A 27,894-nucleotide genomic window follows, 5' to 3' on the forward strand; every position below is an offset into this window, starting at 1 on the left:
TCAGTTCAGGGAAAGTGAGAGAGAAGAGGTGAAGGTGGAGGTGGGCTAGCCATGGGGGAGGCCTCAGGCACCACTACAGCTGGCTCTGCCCGCCATGTTCCCAGCCATTGGGTTTTGTGGACAGGACTCTCACTCAACCAGATAGGACAGGGACTGAGGCCGAGCCCCTCAGATATTCCATCCACCCAAGGCCTTATCTGACAGTGATTGTGTTTGTGTCATGTTAATCCCCTGAGACTTTTAATTATGATATTAATATACCAATCTTATTTGTGGCTTTCTTCCCTTTATATTGCTGTATGCTCATTCAAATCACTATGGTGGGAATCATGTTTAGTCATTCTTTTTTCTCCTTGACTTTGTATAGTGGAGAGGTTGGCCAAGTAGGAAAAGCCAAGTACCACAATACTAACCACCTTCTTGTTGGTGAGTAGAGAGTTTGGAGTGCAAGCCCTCTCCAGGCCTTGGAGTTTGGGTGTGGTGACAGAGTGGGTGAACTCCTAGCAGCTCTCCTTTTTTTTTTTTTTTTTTAGCTCTCCTTCTTGGTGGGGAGGCTGGGAGGAGTCACAGAACGTTAGCCTTGAACTGCAGTTGGCTTGCCAAGGGCAGGGCTGGGAGTGAGTTTTCCAGCAGTGGTGCTGGGTTTGTTTTGAGTCATCCTAATGCCTTCTCTTCTTTCCTGGTTCCTTTTATGGCCATTGGACACAACTGCCAGATATCTGTCAGGGTTTAAAGGTTTGCAAAGTGATCTTTCCTTTTTATTTCCTATATGTGAATATTTACTTAGTTCTACTATTGGGGCCACCATTTTAGATAAAAATGTTGCCAGTCCTAAGTCCCAAGGAAGTCATGAGTATCTTACCTGGAAATTTAGAAATTCACCATGGCCCTGACCTGTGTGCTCTGTGCACCGCAAGGTCGCCAGTTTGATTTCCCTGTCAGGGCACATACCTGGGTTGTAGGTTCGATCCCCAGTTGGGGTATGTGCAGGAGACAACTGATCGATGTATCTCTCTCACATTGATGTTTCTCTCTTCCTTCCTCCCTCTCTCTATTAAAAAAAAAAATCACTCTAGCCCTGCTGAAGTTGGGTCCCTAAAGGCAAGCCAGACCTTAGGACGTGGAGCCGTGGCTGATGACTCCTGTCTTGGAGAACAGAGAGCAGAAAGGGAGCAAAGCACAGTGGAATCTATACATTTCTTTACAAAGTTTTCCATAACAATGATTTAGACACGTATTATAATGTTTCAGTACTTAGTTTGCAATCAGTGTCTAAAAAGTGAATTTTAATGATTTCCAGGAGATTCTAGGTTAGAAAAACAAAGTACAAAGGAGCACGTATATTCAACTTCTATATAAGAAAGATAAAAATAAGAAATACATATATCTGTTTATCTTTATAAAAAGAATAAACAGAACACAGTAAAGCTGATTACCAACCAGAGGTTGGTGGGGACAAGAAGGGGCTATGTGTGAGGAATAGCCACTTGGCTAAGTACCTTTTAGAAATGTTTTGACTGAGGAGCATGTTAATGTTCTACACGTTCAAAAAATAAATTAGAATCAATAAAACATGAAGGTGGGGAAAACCCTAAAACTGAAAGCAAAATAAAAGGAATGAACCCAATTGCATTTCAAATGAGTACCACAACCACAATAAAGAGGTGAAGAAGGAGAAACAAAATCCAAGGAACAATGGGATTATTTTACTACAAATGCTCAGTCTTAGATGAAGTTGGGAGAAAGGCAAAAAAAAATCCTAAAATATTTTAGTATGTTTTTCATAGTGATATTGGCAAAGCAATTCTGAAAAAATTCTAGATGTATGTTAGCATTCAGCAAATGAATAAATGTATTGATATGGGGAGCCAGGCTTCTCACTAAGGAAGAAGGGACCTACAGGTAATATGGAATGGGAGAAAGTGTAGCCTGGAGCACATTGTTCCTGCTGCAAAGTATATAGAAATGCTCAAAGAATGTTGTGGACCTGTCACAAGCACATATGCGCCAGCTTGAAGGGACTCCCACTGGCCCAACCTGGGACAAGTTGAACAGGAAAGTAATTATGGACAACAAGGTATTAAAAAACCATTGGAAAAAATAGGGTGTATGCATTCATACTGGGAACCAATGGATAAATAGACAAAGGGAATAAGGGAGACACTCCTTACAGTGAAATGCTCAAGTGACTGATACATGTGGAGGGAATGCTGGAGCTGGGTGTCAGCCTGGCGTCGACATCGTGAAGATGGGATCAGGCAATATCCTCAGTGGATGCCAGTTTTGATAAGGAGCAGGACATTGGCACTGTCTTCAAGTGTCTCCCCACAGATTGTAAGTTAAAAAAAAATGCAGTGAAGAAATCAGATGACATAGACCAAGTGTTGAAAATTAAAACACCAGTGAGGACTGGAGGACATCTGTGCCTCTAGATGTGATGTCCTGGGAAGGATACAGCATCACTTGTGCAGTTTCCAGCAAGGATGCATCTCCTGGATTCAATCATGAGGAAGCATCAAAGCTCAAATGAGGAACATTCTGTTTTGTCTGTTTCTTTTTAAAAAGGGTGGGGTGGGTGGGGACTGTACTCTTTAAAAATATCAGCCATCGATGACAAAAAAAAATAGGTTTTGGGAATGTTCCAGATAAAAGGAACTGGCCATTTAAAGTAATTCCTGATTCTAGACTGGATTCTGTCTGGGAGGCAAAATCCTATATAATAAAAGGCTAATATGCAAAAAAACCAAACGGCAGAACAACCAGTCACTATGATGTGCACTGACCACCAGGGGACAGATGCTCAATGCAGGAGCTGCCCCCTGGTGGTCAGTGTGCTCCCACAGGAGGGGGGCCACTCAGCCAGAAGCCGGGCACACGGCTGGCGAGTGTAGCGGCAGCGCTAAGGATGTCTGACTGCCAGCTTAGGCCCGCTCCCTGTGGAGTGGGCCCAAGCGGTCAGTCAGATATCCCCCAAGGGCTCCTGGACTATGAGAGGGCACAGGCCGGGCTGAGGGGACCCCTTCTCCCCCTTGAGTGCACAAATTTCATGCACCAGGCCTTGGGTCAATGATAAGAGTATTAGATAGCCTATTAATGATAAATTGTCTTATGTCACTAACTAATGGTTATGGCTGTGTAAGGAAATGTAAGAGACTACCCCTGAAGAATTTTTAAGGGTAAGGAATGTGCTGTAATGTATCCTCAAATGCTTTGGAGGGAAATTTGCACACATGCACAAAAGTGACCTAAGAATAAAGTAAATGGTGTAAAATGTTAACAGGTTAATCTGGGTCAACCAAAAAAAGATTCCTATTGTAGACATCTGTGAAATGTGCACAGTGAAATGACCTTGACAATGGTCCATGGTTCCACAGATGGTATTTTTCTTTGACTTTTTAAAGAAGTTTATGACAAATTTGTGGCTATCTTATTCTAATTCAGATCACCCTACATTGATAAACTGAGAGGGTGCCTTTGGCAAATAAAGAATTTGAGCCGAAACCGGTTTGGCTCAGTGGATAGAGCGTCGGCCTGCGGACTGAAAGGTCCCGGTTCGATTCCGGTCAAGGGCATGTACTTGGTTGCAGGCACATCTCCAGTGGGGAGTGTGCAGGAGGCAGCTGATCGATGTCTCTCTCTCTCATCAATGTTTCTGACTCTCTATCTCTCTCCCTTCCTCTCTGTAAAAAATCAATAAAATATTTTTTTTTAAAAAAAAAAAAGAGAAAGAATTTGAAAATTACCCAGATCTGTCTATCCTGCCGGTTGACATTCTTGGTACCTTGCTACTAGTAAAAGGGGACAAGTGAGCAAGAGTGTGAGAGTTAAAAACATCAAATGGGAGCAAAACAGACTTTGAATGCAATTCCAGCTTGCCACTTGCTAGTTGTATGATATTGAGGGAAACACTTAGCCTTCTCTAAGCCTCAGTTTCCTTTTGTGTAAAACAGGAATAGTAAGAGTATTTGAGGGGTCCCAATTCCATTCCCGAAAGGGCTAGGGTGGGGGGAGGGAGTCCAGGCTGGCTGGGTGGGGAGTGTGGCACTCAAAAGGGACAGTTACTACCCAGCCCCCATAGATAGTTGTCTTGCTCAAGTGTTGCCAGATTAACCAATTTAAGAAAATTTCAGAAATCTGGATTTCATGCGGAATCAACAGATTTTTAAATGCACCGAACTACAGTTTAAGTAAACAAGAAACCCTCAGTGAGCCAAACAGCCAGTGCAGGCTGCCTTCAGCCGCCACGTATTGGTTTCTGCTCCAACTCCAGTGCGCACGGGGCGAGCGCCACGTGTGTCCCGGGAAGTCGGGCTCCCATGTGATGGTCGGGGGTTGGTGGCATTGGAAGAGCACTGCTGAGGCTGTAGAGGACGGGGAAGATAAGGCCTGGAAATGATTGGGGTAGTGACCACTTCGGCCCATTCTTTCAACAGTTAACAGTGAAAAGCTCCCTGTGGGAGCGTGCCTGTGTAAACAGGTGAGGCCATCAGGTGATCAGGAAGGGAGCCCAGCCTGAGACCCACAGATAGTGAAGCAATCAATCGTTAAACATGCAGGATTAACTTGATGAAGGAGTCCATGTGAAGTTGCCAGAAACCATAGGAAATTTTTATCAAGGATGTTTGTCTCAGTAGGAAAAAAAAAAAGAGAAGATTTCGTCTCTGTTATCATCTTCATTGTCCCAAATGTTGATGTGGTTTTTATAATGCACAGAATTTTACTTTTACATTCGATGCGATCATAGGAGCCATTTAATAAAGCAATTTCGATAGGAGTGTAACGTGTGACGGTAAGAATACGTTCGGCTCGGGTTCTCCAATGTACAATTGCACATTGTTGATAAACAGCCTGAGACTATTTTGGGCTGCCTGGTGTAGCATGTCTCTCGCTGGCGAGACGTACACCGTATATTGTGGCAGAGGTGTCGGATGTAGACAGTTTCTGTTTCTGAAAATAACACTTTCTCTTTCTGGAAAATCCCACTTTTATTCATTCTGCAAAGCTAGGGACTGCGAGGCGTTTGGTGTATACAAATATTTTACATTCTAGAGTGTGGGTTTTGTAAGGCGTTTCCCCCTTCCTCGGGAGATCTGACGAGGAGGTAATGGATACACCCCAAGCTGCTTTGTTGTGAGCAGCTGGGAGAGTAAAATATTTAATGTCTCTCTCACTACTAGGGTGACATTTTCCTGCGGCCCGAGCATAACAGGTTACGAGCTGGGTATTCCCCTGGCTATCAATGATTCAACAAACGAAGGTACATTTGAGCCTCGGCATGGGCTGGAGTACTTCTCAGCTGTTCCCCAAGTGAAGGTCTGCTCACACATTTCTTCTCCTGGTGTTTAGTCCTCTCCCGGGAGAATAACAATGACCAGTGTTGATTGTGCTCTGCCTTTGGGTCTGGTTCTGTTTCAGGAGCTTTCTATACATCGGCTCATTTCATCCTCACAGCAGCCCTAAGAGGCAGGTGCTATTATTTTACCCATTTTACAGATGAGCAAACCAAGGCACAGCAATGTTAGTTAATGAGCTTTCTTGAGGTCTCCCAGCTGGCAGGAAGTGTGGCTCCAGAGCCCACCCTCTTTGCCACTAGAATGAACTGCGGGGAGGCTGAGAATGCTGGATCACTGCGCAGTGAAATGACCTTGACAATTGGAGAATTGGGCCTTGGCTCCAGTTTCAACCCACTGTGTGACCTTGGGCACTCCATACAACCTTTCTCAGCTTCAGTTTGCTCATCCTTGAAATGGGGACAATGAGAATATTTTACTCACATATTGGGGGAGGAAAAAAATGTGATAAAGGATGGGAACAGTATTTGAGCTAAAAAGTGTTCAAAGAAAAGAGTTAAAATGCATGAAAACAAGTTCTTAGTGATCCAAAGAGCAAATATGCCTCCTCAGGTACCATCCAGGTGGGGCTGCCCTAACTTAGACAATGTTGTAACTCTGTGACATTTTTACTTCATGAACTATTTAGTGAAATTCCCTTTTTACTTTATTAAATATTAAATATTCAATTTTATTTAAAAAGATTCTCCTTTTAGCTACAAAAAGACTTGTTATTTAATATCTGAGGTCTTAAGATGGGCCAATGGCCACACAAAGCACATGGTACCGTTGGAGCCTATATTGTGAATTAGGGTGCATGTGCTGCATAAGGGGTGACTTAGTGTTAATACATTGGTTTATTTTAAGTCTAGTTTTTTGTTTCTTATTTTTCAAATATTTTTTTATTGATTTCAGAGAAGAAGGGAGAGGGAGCAAGAGATAGAAACATCAATGATGAGAGAGAATCATTGATCAGCTGCCTTCTGTGTGCTACCTACTGGGGATCGAGCTGGCAACCCAGGCATGTGTCCTGACCAAGAATCAAATCATGACCTCTTGGTTCATAGGTAGACACTTAACCACTGAGCCTTACCAGCTGGGCTTGTTTCCTTTTTTCTTTTTAAATTGAGGAAGATTTTAAACATATATAAAAACAAGCCTGGCCAGTGTGGCTCAGCAGTTGAGTGTAGACCCAGAAATCAAGAGGTCATGGTTCAATTCTGGTCAGGGCACATTTCCCAGTCACTGTTATAGGCTCAAAGCCTAGTAAGGGACATGCAGGAGGCAGCTGATAGATGATGTTTCCCCCCCCCCCCTCTTTCTCTCCCCCCTTCCTTCCTCCTTTCCGTGAAAACGGCACACACACACAATATATGTATGTGTATATATATATGTATGTATATATATATATGTATATATTTAAAAAGCATATAAAAACAAATAATTGTATAATGAACCCCTTTTGTTTATGGCCATGGCCAATGTTGCTACTCCTCTACTATACCTCTGTCTCCCTCCCCCATATTATTTCAAAGCAAACACAGCCATTGCATCTTTTCATTCAAACTGGTTTTTCAATTTGAGTTTGTTTCACTTCATCATACCAGGATAAAGATTGTTGGCTATGCAGACTTGGAGGAAAGAAAAAAATCTGCATTGCAGTTTGAGTAAGTAGATCACTAGCTATAACTCCCCCAGATGACACACAGCGATAGTTTTGTTGGTTTGTTTTCATTGGGGTCCACTTTTATGTGGTCTTGGAGCTATTATCATCTAGAAAATATATGGTTCTCTGGAACCTGACCCCAGTGGCAAGAACCAGGGCAGTGGAGGGAAAGGATGCAGGACTTGGACTCAGACGGTAAGACCTGATTCTAGTCCTCTCCCTGTTGAACTCTGAGAACCTGGATACATTGACCTTGAAGCTTGATGCTTCATTTATAATGTTCATTCACTTAGTAATTCTTTATGAAAGGTCTGCTGTGTGTCAGCCACTGTTCTGAGCCTTGAAGATATCACAGAGAACAAAACAAAAAGAATCTACTTTTCAGTGCCATTGTATAGATCAAGTACATTGATCTATATGTGAAAATGTTTTGCAAATTCTGAAATAAAATATCAAGGTTACCACTACTCTTATTTTCTTACTCTGCTTTTCACTTGAAAACTTCAGTTCCCAAGTATTATAAGCTTATAACAATCTCTCTATATAAAAGCCTAAGTGACCATTCGGCAGTTCAACCGGTAGCTATGATGTGCATTGACCACCAGGGGGCAGACGCTCAACACACAGGCATGGAAACATGGAACAGACTGATGAATCTCAGAGGGAAGGTGGGAGGGAGAAGGGGAAGAGATTAACCAAAGATCTTATATGCATACTAGAGGCCCGGTGCATGGATTCATGCAACAGTGGGGTCCCTAGGCCTGGCCTGCGCCCTCTCACAATCCGGGACCCCTTGGGGGATGTCAGACTGCAGGTTTTGGCCTTATCCCCGTAGGCCAGGCTGAGGGCCCCCCACTGGTGCACAAATCTGTGCACCAGGCCTCTGGTTTATAATAAACTACTTAAGTTTCATTGAAGAGAAAGATATCACTCATTCTATCATATCTATGCTGTCTTGCTGCATTTCTGATGAAATAGATCACGAAGTTGCTCACATGGTGGATGGATACGTATTTTGAATACCAGTACTGATCACTCTGGTTTGACATAATATCAAAACTGAGCTTCACAGGACCCTACAAAGTAGGCATTATCCTCATTTAATAAGGGAAAGGTCTTAGGATATTTGTCCCAATGTCCTGTAGGCTGTAAGTGGTAGAGCAGGGATTTTAGCCCTGTCTATCTTGTTGTCGGTCTTCAAATAGGGAGCCCTTAACCATTTCCTGGTTCTGCCTCACTTGGGAAATAAGAGAAACAGGGCTTGGTCCTGAGCCTTTGAAATTTACACTCTATTGAAGACAAAAAATTAAAAAAACACAATACAAGGCAGAATACAGAGAATGGGCAGGGCAGAAAGTAACTTGTTCAAGTGCAAATAAAAAACCATTATTTGGGGATTTGAGGATCTGGAAAAGAATGCGAGTGCCTGTGGCCTTTGTGTGCCCCTGTGTGGAGGCGGGAGGTGGATGGAGGGGGAGGAGCCTGTGGTGGGTGGAGCCAGAGAAGATAACCTGAGCCTCTAATTTCTAATATAGATGCGAAACTCCAATAATTTCCATAATGAAGCACGTCCGAAATCATCTGTCACCAGCTTTTGAAGACAATCGAGTAATCTCACAGATTCCCCACCTGACCTACAACCCCACTTGAGTGTCATTGATTCATTTCCGAATATATTGAAGACTAATTGTATTTTACCTGTTCTAGAGAGCAAAACATACATCCCATTCAAATAATTCCTCTCTTATTGATAGCCTAAGTATTTAGAACCTGACAAGCTTGAATAATATGTAAATCCTCCTGTGATATCTGCAAACATCCTTAGGACAACATTGTTTTCTGTGCATGGGGTTTGGACTTTGGAAAGCTAAGCTGCAAATTCACCATAGTCAGATCTCCTGGATGAAGGAGGAGGAGAGAGCTGAAACCTCTGAGCATGGGTTGGGGTTGCAGCCAGTGATGAGCCCAGGGACCCCCTTGCTGGGGCAGGTCTGGCTGAAGAAACTTAGACACTCCTGTTAATTGACTTGGTCAAAATCTGACAGCCAGAACAGTTAGCATTGTGACTGTCTGTAGGAAACCCTGGAGACTATCTGAGCCAAATGCCAGGGCTTCCAAGGGACATATACAATATTAATCACATGTTTGCTCTATGGTCTTGGTCCAAAACTTCAGGTGTGAATTCACCTGTCTGGGAAGAGTTTGTAATCTAAGTTGAGTCCTCTAAGCTGACTAAATACAGCAGAGAGGAGAGCATTAAGCATCAGATGTGGCCTTTGTTCCTAAACTTCTGGGACCCAGAATTTGTGAAGGCGTTAACTTCCAAATGGAATGAGAAATAAGGCTCTGTGACCAATCAGAGGCGTTTATGAGACCATGGCAGTGTCTAGAAAAGATCTAGAAGTTGTCCTAAGTATACTCGATATGCCAATCAGACATGGTGCCATGTAGACCTTGAAAGGTATTTACCCGTGAGTATTTGGAAAACGCTGTGCTTAGTGCCTGACGCACAGAGGTTTAGTGAAAGTCAGTGTTTGGTGTCTGTACGGGCACATAGTACAGGTCAGAGCGGCTCTTAGAGGACAAGACGGACGCAGACTGGATTCCAAGTACCTCGTAATCTTGAAGAGAGAATTGGAATCTGAGGTGTACTAATGGACTGGGAAAGAGCGATGATCAAAGGACAAAAATTGGTATGTTTCATCTCTTCTGCTCTGCCTGACATGCAAACCATCGCATCTCTGTGCTCAGAGATGGCCTCTGGGTGAAACGGACCAGCTTTCATGCTACTGTTTTTGGTTTTGCAGTCACTTGCAAAGAGATTGGGTGATAGCAAATTAAGTGTGGGTGAGCGTGGCAGTAAAGACATTAATACCCCAATACAACTCTTCTTCCCCTTCAAACAGCTCTGTGACAAGTTTTAAGGGAGTTGGGGGCAAACAGAATTGGTTGAAACTTCACTGAATGACCCTGGAGAAGTCACCTGACCTCTATAGGGCCCACCAAATGAGAGTAATCCTTCCTTTTGGGAATGTTGTAAGGATTCCATTACTTTTTATTTGCACTTGAACAAGTTACTTTCTGCCCTGCCCATCCTCTGTAAAGTAAGCTCAGCATATAAGTGACTGTTCAGTAGTCTTCAACAAGGGGTGGGGAGTTATTACTAACTGTTGATTATTTTGGAATGAGAAACACACATTGGATCTCTTTTTTCAGAGCAAACATTCAGTTCTAAAGTATGCATACATATTATCTACAAGATTTCTGAAGATGAGATTGTTGGGTCAGACGTTATAAATATCTGTAGTGTTCTTGGTACATAAAGTGTTGCTCTATTGCTCTTTATAGGAAAGAGCGGCTTCCATGTCAGCAGCAGAGTGTGTGTCTGTGTGTGTGAACACTCATTCACTTGGCCACCGCCAGCATTCGATGCCGTCACTGAATATTGTTAACCTAATAGGCATAAAAGGAGATCGGATGTTTTCATCAGTCTGCCTTTCTTTGATTGCTAGGGAAAGTAATCTTTCCCATATGTGTTCATGGTTTCCATTGACGCATCACATCTGCCCCTCCTACTACCCATTTATTCCAACCAACCACTGCTATTGAACCTGACTGGGGCATATAAGTGGTCACTCTGTAGGTTGAGAATTTCCAGGTTCATGTTCAGGTCTGGAGAACTATGCTGATTGCTGTGTTTTCCTGTAGTGTCATCTGCGTTAAATGCATCTAGCAATGCCTTGGTTACTCTTCAAACATTAAAATTAATTCAATTTGAATTGTTTTACCTTGGAGGTTCTGCTTCTATGCAGCTGTCCCTTGTAAAACCCTTATGATTTTATATTATTTAAGCATGAATAAAATTTATAAGCCTAATCAGGGAGGCAGGAGTGATGAAGTAAAAACGGAGCCATAGTCCCTAACAAGTAAGCATGAAGCTTGAATGTGAAAATAACAATGCTTTTCTCCTGGTAACTTTCAGTGTTTCTTATAAAAAAAAAATAATAATTGTGGATTGAGGCTGAGTCTCCAAAATAAACATCTGGAGAATTCTGGCATTATTATCCTATGGGAACCAGTTCCAGTCTTTTGTTTACTTCTTTTCTTAGTTTTCCAGACAAAAGAATGGCAGCTCCACCCGGTCTTCATTTTAAACACATTTTCCTGGTTGCCACCACCCCGACTCAGGCCTGTGCTCCTTCTTGCTGCAGCTGTGCCCACGGAGTGTTGTTGCTGGCCCCGCTGCAGAGCTGCTGCGTTCTATAGATGACACAATGGTGACTGGAGACTCTCAGTGTCCACTGTGACCTCTGGGCAGTCTCCCTGCCTGACTCTCACCTTCCTGGCCTCCCGCACTCCCTCCTCTATCAGGTTCATCTTCCTGAAGCACCTTTCGGATCATGTTTCTTCCCTTGCAGACGCCTTCAGTGGTTCCTCCGGCTGCGGGAACAAAGCCTTGCCAAGGCCTCATGGACCAGGGAAAGTGACTCCTGTCAGCCTCCACCAGCTCGTGTAGCCACAAATCTCAGCTGGGCGGGTGACTCAAACCCTCCTGCTCCTGTGTCTTGTCTGAAAAGCTCTCTCTCATCCCCTCTGAATTCTTGCTCACACCTGTGACTGCTGTATTAACCAGCTCAAAACACCTAGGAAATGATTACTGACTTATGTACACTCTATCGTGATAGAAATTGGGAAGCATTTACGATTTGGGCACTCATAGGAGGGACCTGTCTGTAGATTACAAAGGTAACTTTATTTTGCTTGTCAGTTTCTCCATGTCCTTTGCTTAAATTTTTCTTGTGACTAATGGGGCTTTACGTTGGTATGGAGAGGGGACAGCAGTTGACACTAGCAGTTGTGGAGCAGGCCCTGATACCCCCTGGACAGAGCTTGAGTTCTAGGCTGAATCCAGATGCGTTCACTGTGCCACCTCTGGACAGACTCAGCTCTGCGTGAGGTGCCCGCATCCAATCCCAAACAATCTTGGGGCTTACCCCTTCCCTGTTCCCATTGGTAACATGGCCATCATAGTGCTTGGCCACACATCTTGGAATAATTCCATGATAATTGTGTGAGATGATGCGTGTGAAAAATACTTAGAGAACTGTTAAGGGCTTCCTGACATTGACGGGAAATATCATCAGCATTAGTAGGATGTGATGGGGAGCCCACATTAGAGATGGCCACATTACCCAGAAATCCTTTCAGTTTAACAGGAAGGTCCAAGTTTGAGACTCCCCTGTACCTTCCAATGGTAACCATGGAGGCTGTGAGAAGTGAAATGGTGGTCAGTCTTCTCTGTGGCTGAGGGTTCCGGGGTGGACTTTCGGAGGAACAGAGGATGGAGCTGTGGACCCAGAGGAGCCTTTTCTATCATGAGTAAAGGTCTGGGCTTAGTTCACGTTAGTTATCCCAGGCTTCTAAGTTGCCTAGGCTTCAGTTTGGGAGGAAATAAAATATATAACCCTCTTTGTCCTGGGAACAGTAATCACGTTGTTTCTATAACAGTATAAAGTTTAAATTTAATCTAGATCCTAGATATGCTTTATTACTATTGCTTCATGAGATTCTTTGTCTAATTACAACTGTCATCAGGCTTGTCAGATTATGCTCTCAAGAGTATTGGGCAGATTCCAAACAGGGTGTGGCATGTGTCCGGGTAACAGGTTCCCGCTGCTTTTTAGATGGGGCTGTTCTTTAGAATATCTTAGAAACAATAGTGGCCATAGAATTATTATTACTATGGAGTTATTATTATTTATGATTAATGATATGTGTATTAGTTATCTGTTGCTACATAACGAGTTACTTCAAAACATGGCAGCTGAAAACGACCCACATTTGTTATCTCATAGTTTCTGTGGATCAGGAATCTGAGCACTGCTTAATTGGGTTCTCTGCTTCAGGGTCTCTCCCAGGGTTATAATTAAGGTGTCAGCCCAGGCTGGGGTCTCATCTGAAGGCTGGAGTGAGGAAGGGTCCATGTGGTTGGTGGCAAAATTCATTTCCTTTTTTCTTTAAAAATAATATTTACTTTTTCCCAGTTTTATTGAGATATAATATATAATTATAAAAGCATAATATGCTAATTAGACAGGACAGTCAAACGACCTTTCGGACATCATTCTGGACATCCTTCTGGATGAAGCCACGGTGGCGGGGGCCAAGGCAGAGGTGGTTGGAGGCGATCAGGAAGGCAGACAGAGGGGTTAGGGGCAATCAGGAAGGCAGGAGAGTGGTTAGGGAAGATCAGGCAGGCAAGCAAGTGGTTAGGGGCGATCAGGCAGGCAGGCCAGTGGTTAGTAGAGATTAGGCAGGCAAGCGAGTGGTTAGGGGTGATCAGGCAGGCAGGCGAGCAGTTAGGGACAATCAGGCAGGCAGGTGAGTGGTAGGGGAGATCAGGCAGGCAAGCGAGTGGTTAGGGGCGATCAGGCAGGCAGGCAGAGTAGTTAGGGGCAATCAGGCAGGCAAGCAGTTAGGAGCCAGTGGTCCCAGATTGCAAGAGGGATGTCTAACTGCTGGTTTAGGCCTGATCCCTAAACTGAAAGTTGGACATCCCCCAAGGGGTCCTGGATTGCGAGAGGGTGCAGGCCAGGCTGAGGGACCCCCCTCCCCTTGCACAAATTTCATGCACCGGGCCTCTAGTCTATATGTAAAAGCCTACTATGCAAAGTGTCCCCTCAGGAGTTCGACCAACTGGGAGTTCGATTTCTTGCTATGACATGGAATGACCACCAGGGGTGGCACGGAACGAAGGAAGGCCCCAGCCAGTGGCCGACAGCCGCTAGGGACCCTACCCATGCATGAATTTCATGCACTGAGCCTCTAGTCCAGTGGTTCTCAACCTTCTGGCCCTTTAAATACAGTTACTCATGTTGTGACCCAACCATAAAATTATTTTCGTTGCTACTTCATAACTGTAATGTTGCTACTGTTATGAATCGTAATGTAAATATCTGATATGCAGGATGGTCTTAGGCAACCCCTGTGAAAGGGTCAGTCGACTGCCAAAGGGGTCGCAACCCACAGGTTGAGAACCACTGCTCTAGTCAATATATAAATGTGTATTAGTTTAAGGTGTACAACATAATGATTTGACATCTGTATAAAGTGCAAAATGATCACTATAAGTTTAGTTGACATTCATCACCTCACATAGTTACACATTTTTTTCTTGTGAGAACTTTTAAGATCGACTCTCTTAGCAACGTTCAAATGTACAATACAGCATTGCCAGCTATGGTCACCATGCTGTATGTGTACAAAGTTCATTTCCTTGTGGGTTGTTGGGCTGAAGAAAATCAGTTCCTTGCTGCCTGTTGGCTGGATGCTCACTCTGTTTCTTGCCATATAAGTCTCTCCATAGAGCAGCTGCTTTCTCAGAGTCAAGAAGGGGAGAGAGCTGGCTGCCAAGAAGGGAGTTACAGCCTCCCGTAACCTAATCATGAAGGAAACATCCCCTCTTCTGTTGGATGGAAGCCAGGCATTATGTCCAGGGTTACACAGAAAGAGGTGGGATCAGGGCAGGTGTCTGAAATTCTGCCTATTAGAGTTCTAACTTATTATATTTAGTATAGAGCATATAATAAAAAACATACAGAGTCTAGAAAATATAAAAATATAAAAATTTATTATATCATGTGTGTTATATATTTTATTATCTTTAATAATAATAAGCAAATGAAAGGAAGAAAAACACATTCCAGCCCTAGCTAGTTTGGCTCAGTGGATAGAGCATAGGCCTGTGGACTGAAGGGTCCCGGATTGGATTCCAATCAAGGGCACATGCCTGGGGTATGGGCTCGATACCCAGTGGGGGGGGAGGGGCACGTGCAGGAGGCAGCCAATCAATTATTCTCTCTCATCGCTGATGTTTCTGTCTCTCCCTCTTCCTTCCTCTCTGAAATCAATAAAAATATATCTTTTTTAAAAAAGAAAAACACATTTCAGAAATATCCTTTCTTACTGAAGACTTTAAAAGCTGTTAAAAAAAAGATGACAAAGAACGAACAAAAATGAATACTGTGAATCTTACTTGGGTCTCCCTGGACACAAATCAAGTTACACAACAAAGATATCATTGATTGGGGACTCCTGGCCTCTCCCAGCCCAACTTCTTGTTGTTGCTGTGTATGCACACAGATCATATCCAAAAAACTCAACTATTTTTGTCCCCATTTTCCCTTTATTGGAATCTGGAAACCTGTGTTATCAATGAAAGTTTGAGCTTTCATTCCTTCTAACTTCAGAGTTTTATTGCAAAGGCAGAAATTTTATTCCTTTTGCCTGGATTCCCTTTTTCTCTCTCCTTCAGCACCTTCTCCCCCGACATAGGGGACAGAGGATTTCATAGCCAAGTATTTGAAGATGACAAATGATGGATGTTAGGGCTTCAAGTTTGGAAATCCTGCTGTTTACCCCTCCTGTCATCTGGGGTTCATGACCAAGAGGGCTGAATGCTATAGGAGGCAGGATGGGAAACAAGGCACTGCTGTATTAAATGCTGGAAAAACCCCTAATCGAGCTCTGGTGTAAATAAGGCCTTGTGGTTCCTAGTCATCCCTCTCTTTCTTCCCCCACCCCAGACTCGTTTTAGAAAGCCTATGGAAAGGTCTAGAGTCCACTAACCAGACAGCTGCGTGGATGGGGACAGAACAGAGAAGAGAGGGACACTGGAGTTACTACTAGAAGGCAGACCCCCTCCTGGGCTGTTGCCCACATGGAGATGTCAGGTGGAAATAGCCCACACAGCAGCCTGAACAGATGATAGAGTAACATGACCCCCCTTAGTGCTGCAAGCTCAGGGCCCCTCCCTTAGGGAGGAGCAGGTAAGGGGTGGGCAGGAGGGGCTGAAAAGTTTTGTCTGCCTTGGGGGATAGAGTTTGAGTCTTTGTCTTGGAAATCTGTCTTTCATGAGCACTGAGAAGGAGGGGTGGGAACCAGCCTGCAGAGAATGGCAGGGCTCTGGTGGCCTGAAAGGTCATCGCAGGAAGTCCGGTCGAATGACCCTTTTTACAGGGGTCTCCTAAGACCATCCTGCATATCAGATATTTACATTACGATTCATAACCGTAGCAACATTACAGTTATGAAGTAGCAACGAAAATGATTTTATGGTTAGGTCACAACCATAAAATGAGGAACTGTATTTAAAGGGCCAGAAGGTTGAGAACCACTGCTAAGGGGTCTGTTCCCAGGGCCTAGTGTAGTAGCCTGTCCAAGCAGGTGCTTAAGGGAGGCTCAGTAAACACACAGGTAGCTGCAGTGTGCTGCCGTGGTGGTGAGAATGTTACCGTTTCCAAAGCCGTGGTATACACAGTGCCTGCATTGTAGGGATCATGGTTTGGACCTGGAAAGCTTTGGCTAGGGTTTCAAAGAAATTATTTCTTCCTTATTTTTCTTTCATTGCCCTAAAGTGACATAGCTACAGTAGCCCCACGTGTAGTGTGGCTGTGTCTGGACTGCACACACATGCAGACATCAGAGAACTTGCCACGCAGCTTTGAGCTCCCTGCTGTGCTTACCAGGTCGCCTGCACAGATCTGGCCTGCATGTGTGTGTGTGTGTGTGTGTGCTTGGGTGGGGAGCTCTTTGGTTATGCAAGGCCTTGCTTACTTTGGATTACATACTTGTGGTTGTCCAATCCATTCTTTTTGTGTGTTTGTCTCCTCTCCCTACGTCAAGGACTGGACTCAGTCTTAATATGCGAAACATGCATGGAGATGCCTAGAAGTGATGATATGTTCGCTTACAAAATGCTTCTATAGAATGCGCTTAATGCCACTGACCTGTGCACTTAACAATGGTTTAAGTGGTAAATTTTATGTTGTGTATGTTTTACTACAATAAAAAATGTTTGTATAAGGTGCTTTCAGACTTTACAATATTTTATATGCCCCTATAATGGAGAGGTTAGATCCTGACCCTGCTATTTACCAGCTGAGCCTCAGTCTACTTATCTGTAAGATGGGATGATAATATCTACCTCCCAGGTTAGTCTTGCTTGACATAGTAAGTGCTTAGTAAGTGGTAACCACTTTATTATTGGTGTTCTAAAAGACTTCTGGTATAAGATTTGCCTCTCAGAGTTTGGAAATTTTAAAAAGAGACTGTATTAAATTTAAATATTAGCTAAAGCATTGATGCCACTATATTACAAAACCACCAAAAGGCCAATTAAACGCTTGTGAAGTCCCAAGAAATATCCATTTACAAACCCACAGACAGTTGGGAAAGAGGGAAAATGTTTCACTCTGCAATTAAGAGGTTTTATAGCTGAATACGTCTGTGCTTAAATAGACTCATATTTTATAACTAGAGGTCCAGTGCACGAATTCGTGCATGGGTGGGGTCCCTCTGGGTGGCTGCAGGGATCTGGCTGAAACCTGCAATCCAACACCACCTGCCACTCCTGCCTGCTGCTCCTGCTCATCCCGGCCCCACTGCTCTTGCCGCAGGCTCAGACCCAGTCAGTCCCAATTGGGAGAGGCTCGCACTGCAGCAGCAACACTCGCCCGTGTGCCGTGCGCCTGGTGCCCATCCTATGCCAGCCTGGGATCCAGATCCAACCCGCTGACGTTCGTGCCGGTTGTCAGGAGCCACCTGGTGGCCACTTTTATATTGTTTCTTCCTTGCTTATGTCTAGGGAGGGAAGCAACCATGGTCCACAAGGCCGACTTCCAGGAGGCTGGCGGCATTGTGCCAGCGCTGTCGGGATTGTGCCGGTGGCACCGGTCTGGCGGTGCCTGGCCCATTCTCCAGAGATTGGACCTGCAGGACTACTGAGGGAGGGAGTGGCTGCCATGGGCTGCTGGGCTGCTGGGACAGGTTGGTCAGCTGATCGGTACTCCCACTGTGGGAGCACACTGACCACCAGAGGACAGCTCCTTCATTGAGCGTCTACCCCCTGGTGGTCAGTGTGCGTCATAGTGACCGGTCAAGCGGTCAGTCACTTAGGCTTTTATATAGATAGATAGCCTAATATTTTAACCCCCAGTGATGGGCAGGTGCATTTTAGTGATCTTCAGAGATGGAAAAGCCTAAAGGGATAGATCCCCATATGGTCCCATTTATTATTGTAAATAACTTTTTTGATAATTATGGGAATAATTGTTAACAATAACGATGGCTAACGTTTGAGTACTTACAATAGGCTAAACCCTGAATCAAGCACTTCATGCATCATCTCATTTAAAATCACACATGCCAGTTGTTGGAAATTCAGAAAATGAGTAAATGTGTGTGTGAATGACTGGGACTGTGCTGTACATAGGGATTGTAACTCACTTTCAACTTCATGTGTTTGGACGTTTGCAATGTCATTAAAAACTCTTGTGATCACTATCTAAATAACTAGTTTATATCTGTCTCCATAGTATGAAGAGGCCACAATTTATGTACCATTTTAAATAACACCGGACAAAAGCCTCATAAATATTTGAACAGTTCCTGGATGTACATTTGGGACTATAAAAATGTACATGTCCAAGAGGCTAGGTTTGGTATAAAGCCATGCAGTCAGCTGAATAGTTCCACACGAGGCAACTAACACCCCATTAAAATATATAACAAATTGCAACGTAAAAGTAGAATATAGAAAATCTCTCTTTGGGAAGCAGATGATTTTGCTGCAAATTTTTAATAATTATCATGCAAGTTATTCAACCTCACAGAATTTAGGCTTTCTCCTCTGTTGAGGAGGAATAGCAATAATACCTTCACCAAGGTGTATGGGAAGTTTCAAAGGTCAGTGTCTATAATGCATGTAGGTAGGGCCTGGTGTGCTGGTAACACTAAATAAATATGAGGTGCTATTGACAATACTGAGTACATAGCAGTGTAATGCTTATGTAAATATTGCCCGGCTGTATGTCTGTCCTGAAGTATTTGTGTCAATATTTTCCTAATATAAATGTAACTCAGGTTGTCTTTGTTGCTTGTGGACAGTCATTTTATACAGTGGCATATACACAAATACAAAATCGAGATGCAGGCAGTGGGTGGTGCCAGTTAGGAAAATTGGCTAGGGAGTGCTCCCAGGAAGTCGTTAGCAGAATTTGATGACTTAAGCTTGTATTTAATGTATCGGAGTAAAGACTCAAAATATTAGTGTTAGCAGAAACCAGATATCTTAGGGCAATGGGTTTGAAATTTTGTGAGCAATACACAATACAAAATTCAATTCCATGAAAACTCATGATGCAAATAAATGTGTATATGCCTTGTTTTGTAAAACTGTCTCGCCAGCAGTACTAATTCTTACTGTGTGTGCTGTACTCTGAGATTTTGGAATCGGTTTCACTTTCTTTTAATGTTGGTTGTGAACCAGTTAAGTTGATTTTGCTGGGTAGAGACCCACAATTTGAAATATAACCTTTTTTTTTTAATATGCTCTGTTGATTTTTTACAGAGAGGAAGGGAGAGGGATAGAGAGGTAGAAACATCGATGAGAGAGAAACATCGATCAGCTGCCTCCTGCACACCTCCGACTGGGGATGTGCCCACAATCAAGGTACATGCCCTAGACCCAAATTGAACCTGGGACCCTTCAGTCCGCAGGCCAACACTCTATCCACTGAGCCAAACCAGTTAGGGCTTGAAATACAACCTTAAAGTTTGTCTATCCTTCCTCTTAAAAAAAAAATTGCAGTTCCTTTTTTTTGTTGTTAATTCTCACCCAAGCATTTCACCAATAATGAATGGTTTGGTTCTTATTTGCATAAGAATTTGAGCTTTGGGGTCATTATTCAGGTGCATTTATATGTTAGTAAGATGCTAGTCTGTTAAAAGGCATTGTAACCAGAGGTAGACAGAATTCTACCAAAAACTGGGCACAGGTCATAATTCACTCTGGTTTCCCTTTCTCTTAAACCAGGTAGTTCCAGTTTGCCAGCAGAATGAATACAGAAAGAGACTCAGAAACGACATTTGAGGAGGATTCTCAGCCCAATGATGAAGTGGTTCCGTACAGTGACGATGAAACCGAAGATGAACTTGAGGACCAGGGGCCTGAGGTTGAACCGACACAGAATCGAGTCAACAGAGAAGTGGAGGAAAGACGGGAGACATTAAGAAAAGGTAACCGCTCTGGGACTGGAGACCAGGTGCTGTCCTTGTCATCCTCACATGAGCAGTGGCACTGGCTGCAAAGGACTAATGGCCCGTGTTAGATGGTCCAGGAGTCACCTTCCTCCTCTTATCTCAGGATGCAACTGGGAGAGTGGTTGATGGGCTTGGACAAGTGCACAACGTCCTCAGTATATAGGGCTAGTCTACCTTATCTGACATATACTGCCCAGAAACAGGAGGTCTTCAGTATTCCTTCGTGTCTGTATTGTTAGAAGGGGATTGTATATGTAAGAATTTGCTTGTACTGAGCCCAGGGACCTTCGAGTTACCATACCTTCTGTTCAGTCATTAGTGACTATAAAATGGTTTTGGCTCTCTATTTCTCCAGGAAAATTTTTATGGGTCTCTGACTGCCACGTGGGGCCTGTTATACAGCAGTTTCGAGGTAGGGTCTAGACCAGCGTTGGCAAATTTCTTCTGGTCGTGGCTTTTCTATTTCATTTCCTGCTGGTTCTCCCTTCCAAAGCTGATCCTTTTCTCTTTGGACCCCAGATTTGCTCCAGGTTGAAACCGTTTCCTCCAGGTTCCTGGAATTCCAGCTAAATGACTGTGGTTTCTATTCACAGAAATCTCCATGAAATTGATCTGTTTCTGACTCTCCAGACACACCTCTCCACAGCCTCCATCAGAATGACCTCTGGTTTTATCTGGTTTCTCCAAAGTCTCCATCACCACCAGTCTGCCTTTCCAAGGTCTCCCAGAAGCCTGCGTCCCTCATGTCACCCCCTGTCCACTCGTCTCTCCTTCCAGCGTTCTGTTGCCTGTTAAACTGGTCTTTTTTCAAAGTTTTCACCCAGAGGAAATAGTGGCACAGCATGAAATCCCTCACACTTCTGCAGTGATTCCTCCTGGTCAGACGGTGTCTCTGCTCTTCTGTGTGGGGAGGCTCTCAGTGCGAGGGAGGGCATATGTCCACCAGCGCCCTCCCACCGCAGCTCTGAAACCTGGGGAGGCCGTCAATATGTGTTTCTCAGCTTTCCACATCAAACTTGTGGCTCAGCCATTGTGGCCCAGTGGTTGAATGCTGATCTATGAACCAGGAGGCCACGGTTAGATTCCTGGTCAGGGCTCCATCCCCAGTAGTGGGTGGGCAGGAGCCAGCCAGTGAATGATCCTCTCTCATCATTGATGTTTCTATCTCTCCCTCTCCTCTCCTCTCTGAAATCAATAATTATATATATATATAATTTTTTAAGTATAGTTTTTAGACTTTCTTTTGGACTTCAGGTTGATATTAAGTATTAAGCTTAAGTGCTTTCTGCCTCTAAGTAGAAGTCATGATAATTGAGCTGAATGAAAATGGAATCACTGCCAAGCTGAACAGGAATGTGGCTTCTGTCATAACAGGTCCAGGCTGGGTAGAGTTCAGATGAGGAAAGTTAGCGAGGAGTTCTAGCTGGTTGCCCAAATAGTGCACAACCTCTTTCTTCCTCATTCCTTTCCGACTGCACTTCTAAGTTTCATATCACAACCTCGGAATCTCTCCCGTATAGAGATATCTGGTGAGCTGGCTCCGCAGGTGAAGGGTAAACTCGGCTGCTGGCGCTTGGTGTCACGCTATCAGATTTGTGGTTGAGGACACAGCAAAGGGCCTGGGGTGGGTGCCTGCAGAAATGTCAGACAAGCACGTAGTGGGTAGCAACTCTCACCCCTGGTTTTTTCCAACTCTGCCTTCACATTCTGGTGCTCCGGGCTCTTTCCTGATGGTTGAGTTGGCTGGTCTTATTTCTTGTCGATTTCAACCCTCAGAATATAGGCATTGAGGGGGTTCAGGCTTGATCTTGTCTCTTCATAGTCTTTTCCAATGGGGGCTTATATTTCTAGAAGAATTTGGTGGTTCTCATTTCTCAAAACCTCTGCTGAATAACTTTGCTTGTGACTTTTTAAAAAAATATATTTTATTGATTTTTACAGAGAGGAAGGGAGAGGAATAGAGAGTTAGAAACATCGATGAGAGAGAAACATCGATCAGCTGCCTCCTGCACACTCCCCACTGGGGATGTGCCCGCAACCAAGGTACATGCCCTTGACCGGAATCGAACCTGGGACCCTTGAGTCCGCAGGCTGATGCTCTATCCACTGAGCCAAACCAGCCAGGGCTGCTTGTGACTTTTTAAAATATTATTATTCTGACATCTCTGTCTGCCCTTCCAGACACACAGAGGACATTTAGTAAGTGCTAGACCTCTTTCCCGTTCCTTTCTCCTTCTGCCTGGCATTTGCCCCCAACCAGTCTGCTTCCTCTTCTCCCCTTCTCTCCCTCCCTTCTTCCTCTGTACCCCTCTCCCCCCCTTTCTTAACTTTGCTTCCTCCCTATACTCACTTGGAACACTCCCTGTTCATGATGAACAAACATACTAGCACAGAACAGTATTGGCTAGAATGTGTTCTGGGAAAAACCAGTCCCACCAAATGCTCCAGGGCACCAAGATTCTGTGGTCCTGTGACCGGAAACTCAGAATTCTTTCTCTTTGTCTTGGAGTTTGAGGTTGTCCATTGGCATAAAGGGATCCAGGAAGGTTGGGTTTTAAAGAAATCAGTTTAATTCTATTCAGCCACAGCTTCCTTAAATTCCTTGACGCTAGAATGCTGGGTCTTTTTGTTTGTTTTTTCTTTAGTTTACCATTCTGGAGTCACTAGGTTAGCTCTGTGGGTGACCCTAGGGCAGCTGGGAACCAGCTTAGAGAGGAAGTCCTTGGGAAGAGGCAGTGGTCCAGAGGGGGCCCCTGGATGAGTACAAATCGGCCCTTTCTTCTGAGCCGGGGATGGAATGAAAAGGCTGTCTCCTGCCTCGTTGGCAGCGTTGCTTTATTATTGAACTCTCCCATCGTCTCACTCTGGCTGGCTCACAGATACACCCACGGCTTCCCGTCTGCAGCAGATTCTTAACCTGAATCTTGCTCTCTGCCTCGGGCCAGTGTCCTGTCTCCTGTTCTCATGGCCACGCTTTTGGAAACCCGTTTATCTACCTCCACATCCTCCTCTTCTCTCAGGTTCTTCCCCTCCATGGGCTGCCTAAGGATAACACTTTCTGAAAGGTCACTGAGAACCCCAGTGCCAAGTCCGGTGAGCTTTTTATCAATCACCTATTCCCAACCTCTGTTTTCTCTGACGTGCTTGACCTTTTCAACAGCCTCTCCTTCAGGAAACACAGATCTCCTTGGCAGGTGATACCCTCCTGTCCCAACACTCCTGTTTCTCCTCTCCCTGCACCTTTAAAATGTTCACATTTCCGCTCATCCTCTGTTCTCCCTCTACAGGCCTTCCTTTGGCAAGCTAATCACTTTCATCTGCTTCAGGCACCACACCTCTATGCGTGATTCAAAGACAAAACTTGTTTGATTTTGAGGAGTGAGGACCCTGGATGGAGATTGTGGCATAAAATGACGATGTCATGATGTTCACAGATTCTGAGTCAGGTGTTCAGACAGGGCACAGTAGGGGTGGCTTGTGTCTGCTCTCGGGTATCTGGGACTTCAGCTGTGAAGACTTGAACCATTGGGGTCTGGAATCATCTGGAAGCTTCTTCATTCCTATGTCTGGCCCTTGAGCTGGATAACTCAAATGCTCAACTGGGCCTTTGGAGGAAGCACCCCCAGCATCTCGGGCTCCTCCTGGCATGGCGCCAGGCTGCCATGGGAGTGTCCTAAGCGGGATCATCGTGCCAAGAGATCAAAGCAGAAGCCAGTTGTAGAATTCAAGCGGCATCATGAGTGCTATGTTCTCTTGGGTGTAAGAGAGCCACTGAGGCCAGCCCTGATTCATGGGGAGCGACATTAGATACTACTTCTTGATGAGGGAGTCACAAGGTCACATTGCAGGATGGGAGATACTGCTGTGGCCGCCTTTGGAAAGTGCCTTCTGCCTCAGTGGATAACAGAGACATCTGTGGGGATGAGTAATGGGGGGGGGGGGGGGGGGGGCAGGCAAGGAGAGGGTTGTTTTGAACCTGACTACTTGTGTTGCTAGCTGGCAATTAGAAGTATAGGATGAACTAGTAAGAAACGAACAAGAATGGTGCAGCCTTGTACCTGGAGAGTGACAGAATTTTAAACGCTTAACCACAATGTAATAAACAGCACTGAGCTTTAGTTTCCAGAATACAGTCCTTAGAAGAGTTGGCTGACTTTTAGGTTTTACTGTATCCATGTAAGTCGCATATTCTTAGGAAGAAGAAAGTCCAGGTAAGGGCGTTAGGACAGGAGCCTTTTCCGTGAGTTCCTGCCCCCATTCCTTCCATAAGTGTGCCCACCCCCTACTCCCCATCCACACATTCTTCACATTTGCATACATTCTAAGAGGTGTGACTGCGTATTAGAACTGACTGATTCTGACTATACAACTTGGAACTGGAGATGATTCACACAAAAGCTTCAACATCATTCATTCATTTTAACCTAAATAATACTGTACAGGGAGTCCCCCAAGTCCTTTCTTCTTGACTGCATTGGGTTGCTCTCTGTACTTGAAAATATAAAACTGCATTTCTTTTAAAGCCTTTTCCAACTCAGAATTTTGTGTAGGGGTGAATTTTGTGTTGTGTTGCTTGACTATTTAGGACAGAATGTTCAATCATGAGGGTTTAAAGGTATCACCAAGAGAGCATCAGGCCCTAGCTGGTTTGGCTCAGTGGGTAGAGCATTGGCCTGCGGACTGGAAGGTCCCGGGTTTGATTCTAGTCAAGGGCACACGTTTGGGTTGCGGGCTCAATCCCCAGTGGGGAGCATGCAGGAGGCAGCCGATCAATGATTCTCTCATCATTATGTTTCTATCTCTATTTCCCTCTCCCTTCCTCTCTGAAATCAATAAAAAAATATTTTTTTTAAAAAAAAAGAGAGAGCATCAGGACACAGGGAGGAAGTGTGCTGCCTGTGACTTCAGACTGGGTGCGGCATCAACAGAACAAGAACAGCTGCAAACCCCCCGGAAATGCTGTCTTCAGAGAAGAATAGGAATGAAGGGTGTGGCTCTCTAGAGCATCTATGAATTCTCTTCTATCTGGAATCAGAAAACAGACTAAGCTAGCCCATTGAAATATGTGAATCCTAGGAAATCCTTGGAGCATGCTGAGGATCGATATTTTCTACTCAATCGGTTTTTGACACCTAACATGTGGAAATTCCACTCTCATTACTTAATTTCTTTCTCTAATTGGCTGTAAACTGCCTGCCTATTCTTTAGCCTTAAGACACCACAGTAACTGGCAGCTTGTAAAATAAAGGGTGTGTGAGCGAGGGGGTGGGGATCTTCCTGTGCCAATGATTTGTAAGGGGGAGGGGAGACTGTAGAGGAGGCGAGAGGGAGGGCTTGTGAGGCTGTGCCACCTCCTTGTCTGGAACTTGCTTCTGAGTAATGTCATTCATGACTGAAGCTTAGGAGAGGAGCTTTTGCTCATGGAGACCTAACATGGCTTGTGCTTTTCTTACTGCCTGCTTGGATCCTGAGTCTCTCTCCCCCCTCGTTTCTCCTTCTCTCTCCCCCTCTCTCTAACTGGGGGTGCTCAATCTTACTGGTGTATCAGAATCACATTGTGGAGCTCTTAAAACCCTATGGGTGCCTGGGTCCAGTCCCTGGAGATGCCGATAGAGTAGGTCTGGAGTGAGACAAGGGGAGAATCCATATTTTAAAAGTAATTCACCAGTTTCTACCTCAAATCAGTAGAATAATGCATCTCATGCCCTACTTAGCACACCTGCTCCTCAAAGCCTAGTGGTCACCAACTAGCATCACTGGGTGCTTGTTAAATGCAGAACCTCCAACTCCTCCCAGACCAGCCAATCAGGATCTGTTAACAAGATCCCCAATGAAGGTGAGGGCCCTTTATTTCAAAAGGCAGTTGAACCCCCAAAGTCCTGCTTGGCTCAAACCCTGCAGTGTGTTGCTCAGTGACAAAGTATATTGCTGGAGGGGCTGTCACTCTCAGGTGTGCTGGAGGCAGGAGAAAGGCTAAGGAATGCTGCTCTTGAGCAGTGGATCACAATGTCACCTGCAAATTAGGGTCACCTGAGACCTTTGCTGGGCTCACCCAGGCTAAAGCAGAAGGGGTGGACAGGGCTGTGGGAAGTGATTCTAAAAAAAACCTTGGGGATTCCATTAGGATCAAGAGCAGCTAATCCCACAGTCATGGTGCATAGGAATCCATCTGAGATCTTGTGAAAATGCCGATTCTGGTGCCCGAGGCCTGGGTGTGCCTGAGAGTCTGTGTTTCTAACGAGATCTCAGGCGATGCAGCTTATCCCTACTTTGTATAGAAAGGGCCAGGAACAAGGAGTGATGTTGTTTTTGTTTAGGCAACAGAGCTGAATGCTCCAAAACCACACAATCAAGCAGGTAGACATGATAAATTCTTGACTCCAACCTCTTACCTCCTTTCCCATTTTCTCAAAAGCTGATCAGACCTTCACACTCTCCTGTAGGTCCCCACTTTGAGCCACCTCATGCTTTATCACTCAAGAAACTCAAGGCCCTACATACCCTCCCTCACTCATCCTTCTCTACCCCTCACCCCAGGGGAGAAGCCCTCCCTCTCGCCTCCTCTACACTCCCCTCCATCAGCCATCCCCTTGTCTTCCTATCTTCTAACCATCACCTCTCCTGGCTCCTTCAGTCTCCCCATCCTAAAAACACTTAATGAACTCCCCCCTTAGTTTCTTATCCAGAAGAAAGTTATCAGCTGCAGGCCTCTTGGACATGACAAAAAGAAACAAGTTTAGAGCAGCCCAAGGGGCAGTAGCCACAGCCCCACCACAAAGGATCCTAGGACATAACCACAAATCAGGGAGGGGCCCCTCTCCTGCTACATCAGGTTCTGGAAGTAAGAGACCCACTGTGGGTTATTCCTTTCCAAAAAGCCAACCCTACCACAAAACAGTGGTTGCCAAGAGATAGAGAGGTGGGTATTATGTCTAAAGCCAGTGGAGGACACCATAGAGAGGACAGAGGGTGGCCAGGGAACTGTGTGATGTCACTACTGCAAGCTGAGTCCCCAGTCTTCAGTCAGGCAACCCCACCTCACACTCATGCTCTTCAGAGCTGTATGAGGGCACTGCCCCACCTCAGTCCTTCCTGGCTTTGGTTCCCCAAGGCCGTAGCTGAAAGTCACACCAACACCACAACCACCACCACCACCACCACCACCTTCACCACCTTTCTCTCCTCTTCTTTCTCACCACAATGATGATTGAATTTAGGGGACATTCAAGAGAGGGAGAAAGGGCGCATCAAGATTCATGGGCAACCAAAAGATGAAAGTCATCATCTAGACTTAGCAATTCCACTCCTAAGTAGATACCTGGGGGAAAATCTTATGAGTTCCAGGAGACAACCACAGGAATATTTATAGTGAAATAATCTGTAATAGCCAAACACCCCAATCCTATTAACAGAGATTTGATAAACTGTGGTATGTGCATATGATGGGATAGTAGGGAACAGTGGAAATGAATAGCAGTTCTTCACATGAATGAAACTCACATAATGTTGATGGAGAAAAAGCAACTCACAGAAGAATGTACATGATATAGCTCAAAAACTGGCCTAAATAATATATTGTTTGGGGCTCTTGTTTGGTAAACGTGTATGGAAAAACAAGAGAATGAAGAGCACACATGTTGGAAATGTGGTTGGCTGAAGGGCAGAAAGGAGGAAAATGTCGGGGAGGAACACACAAGAGACTTCCACAGAGTTGAGAAATGTTCTGTTAAACCAGGAAACGTCTTCTGATAACTGGGGCAAAAACTACCCCCAAGAAGAATCAGGTTAGAAAGAGTG

At 44.7% G+C, this 27,894-nt stretch overlaps 1 protein-coding gene across 1 annotated transcript in view; it reads left to right on the forward strand.

Moving 5' to 3' along the window:
* ATP8B1 (ATPase, aminophospholipid transporter, class I, type 8B, member 1) overlaps positions 1–27,894 on the forward strand; it is a 107,823-nt gene that overhangs the window by 33,071 nt on the left and 46,858 nt on the right. The window contains exon 2 of the mRNA XM_015564503.1: positions 19,871–20,073. Coding sequence (XP_015419989.1) covers positions 19,893–20,073 — 181 coding nt within the window. The 5' untranslated portion in view covers positions 19,871–19,892. The remainder of the gene's footprint in view (positions 1–19,870; positions 20,074–27,894) is intronic.

Source organism: Myotis davidii, unplaced genomic scaffold (genome assembly GCF_000327345.1).
Source record: "Myotis davidii unplaced genomic scaffold, ASM32734v1 scaffold38, whole genome shotgun sequence".
Classification (NCBI taxonomy): domain Eukaryota; kingdom Metazoa; phylum Chordata; class Mammalia; order Chiroptera; family Vespertilionidae; genus Myotis; species Myotis davidii.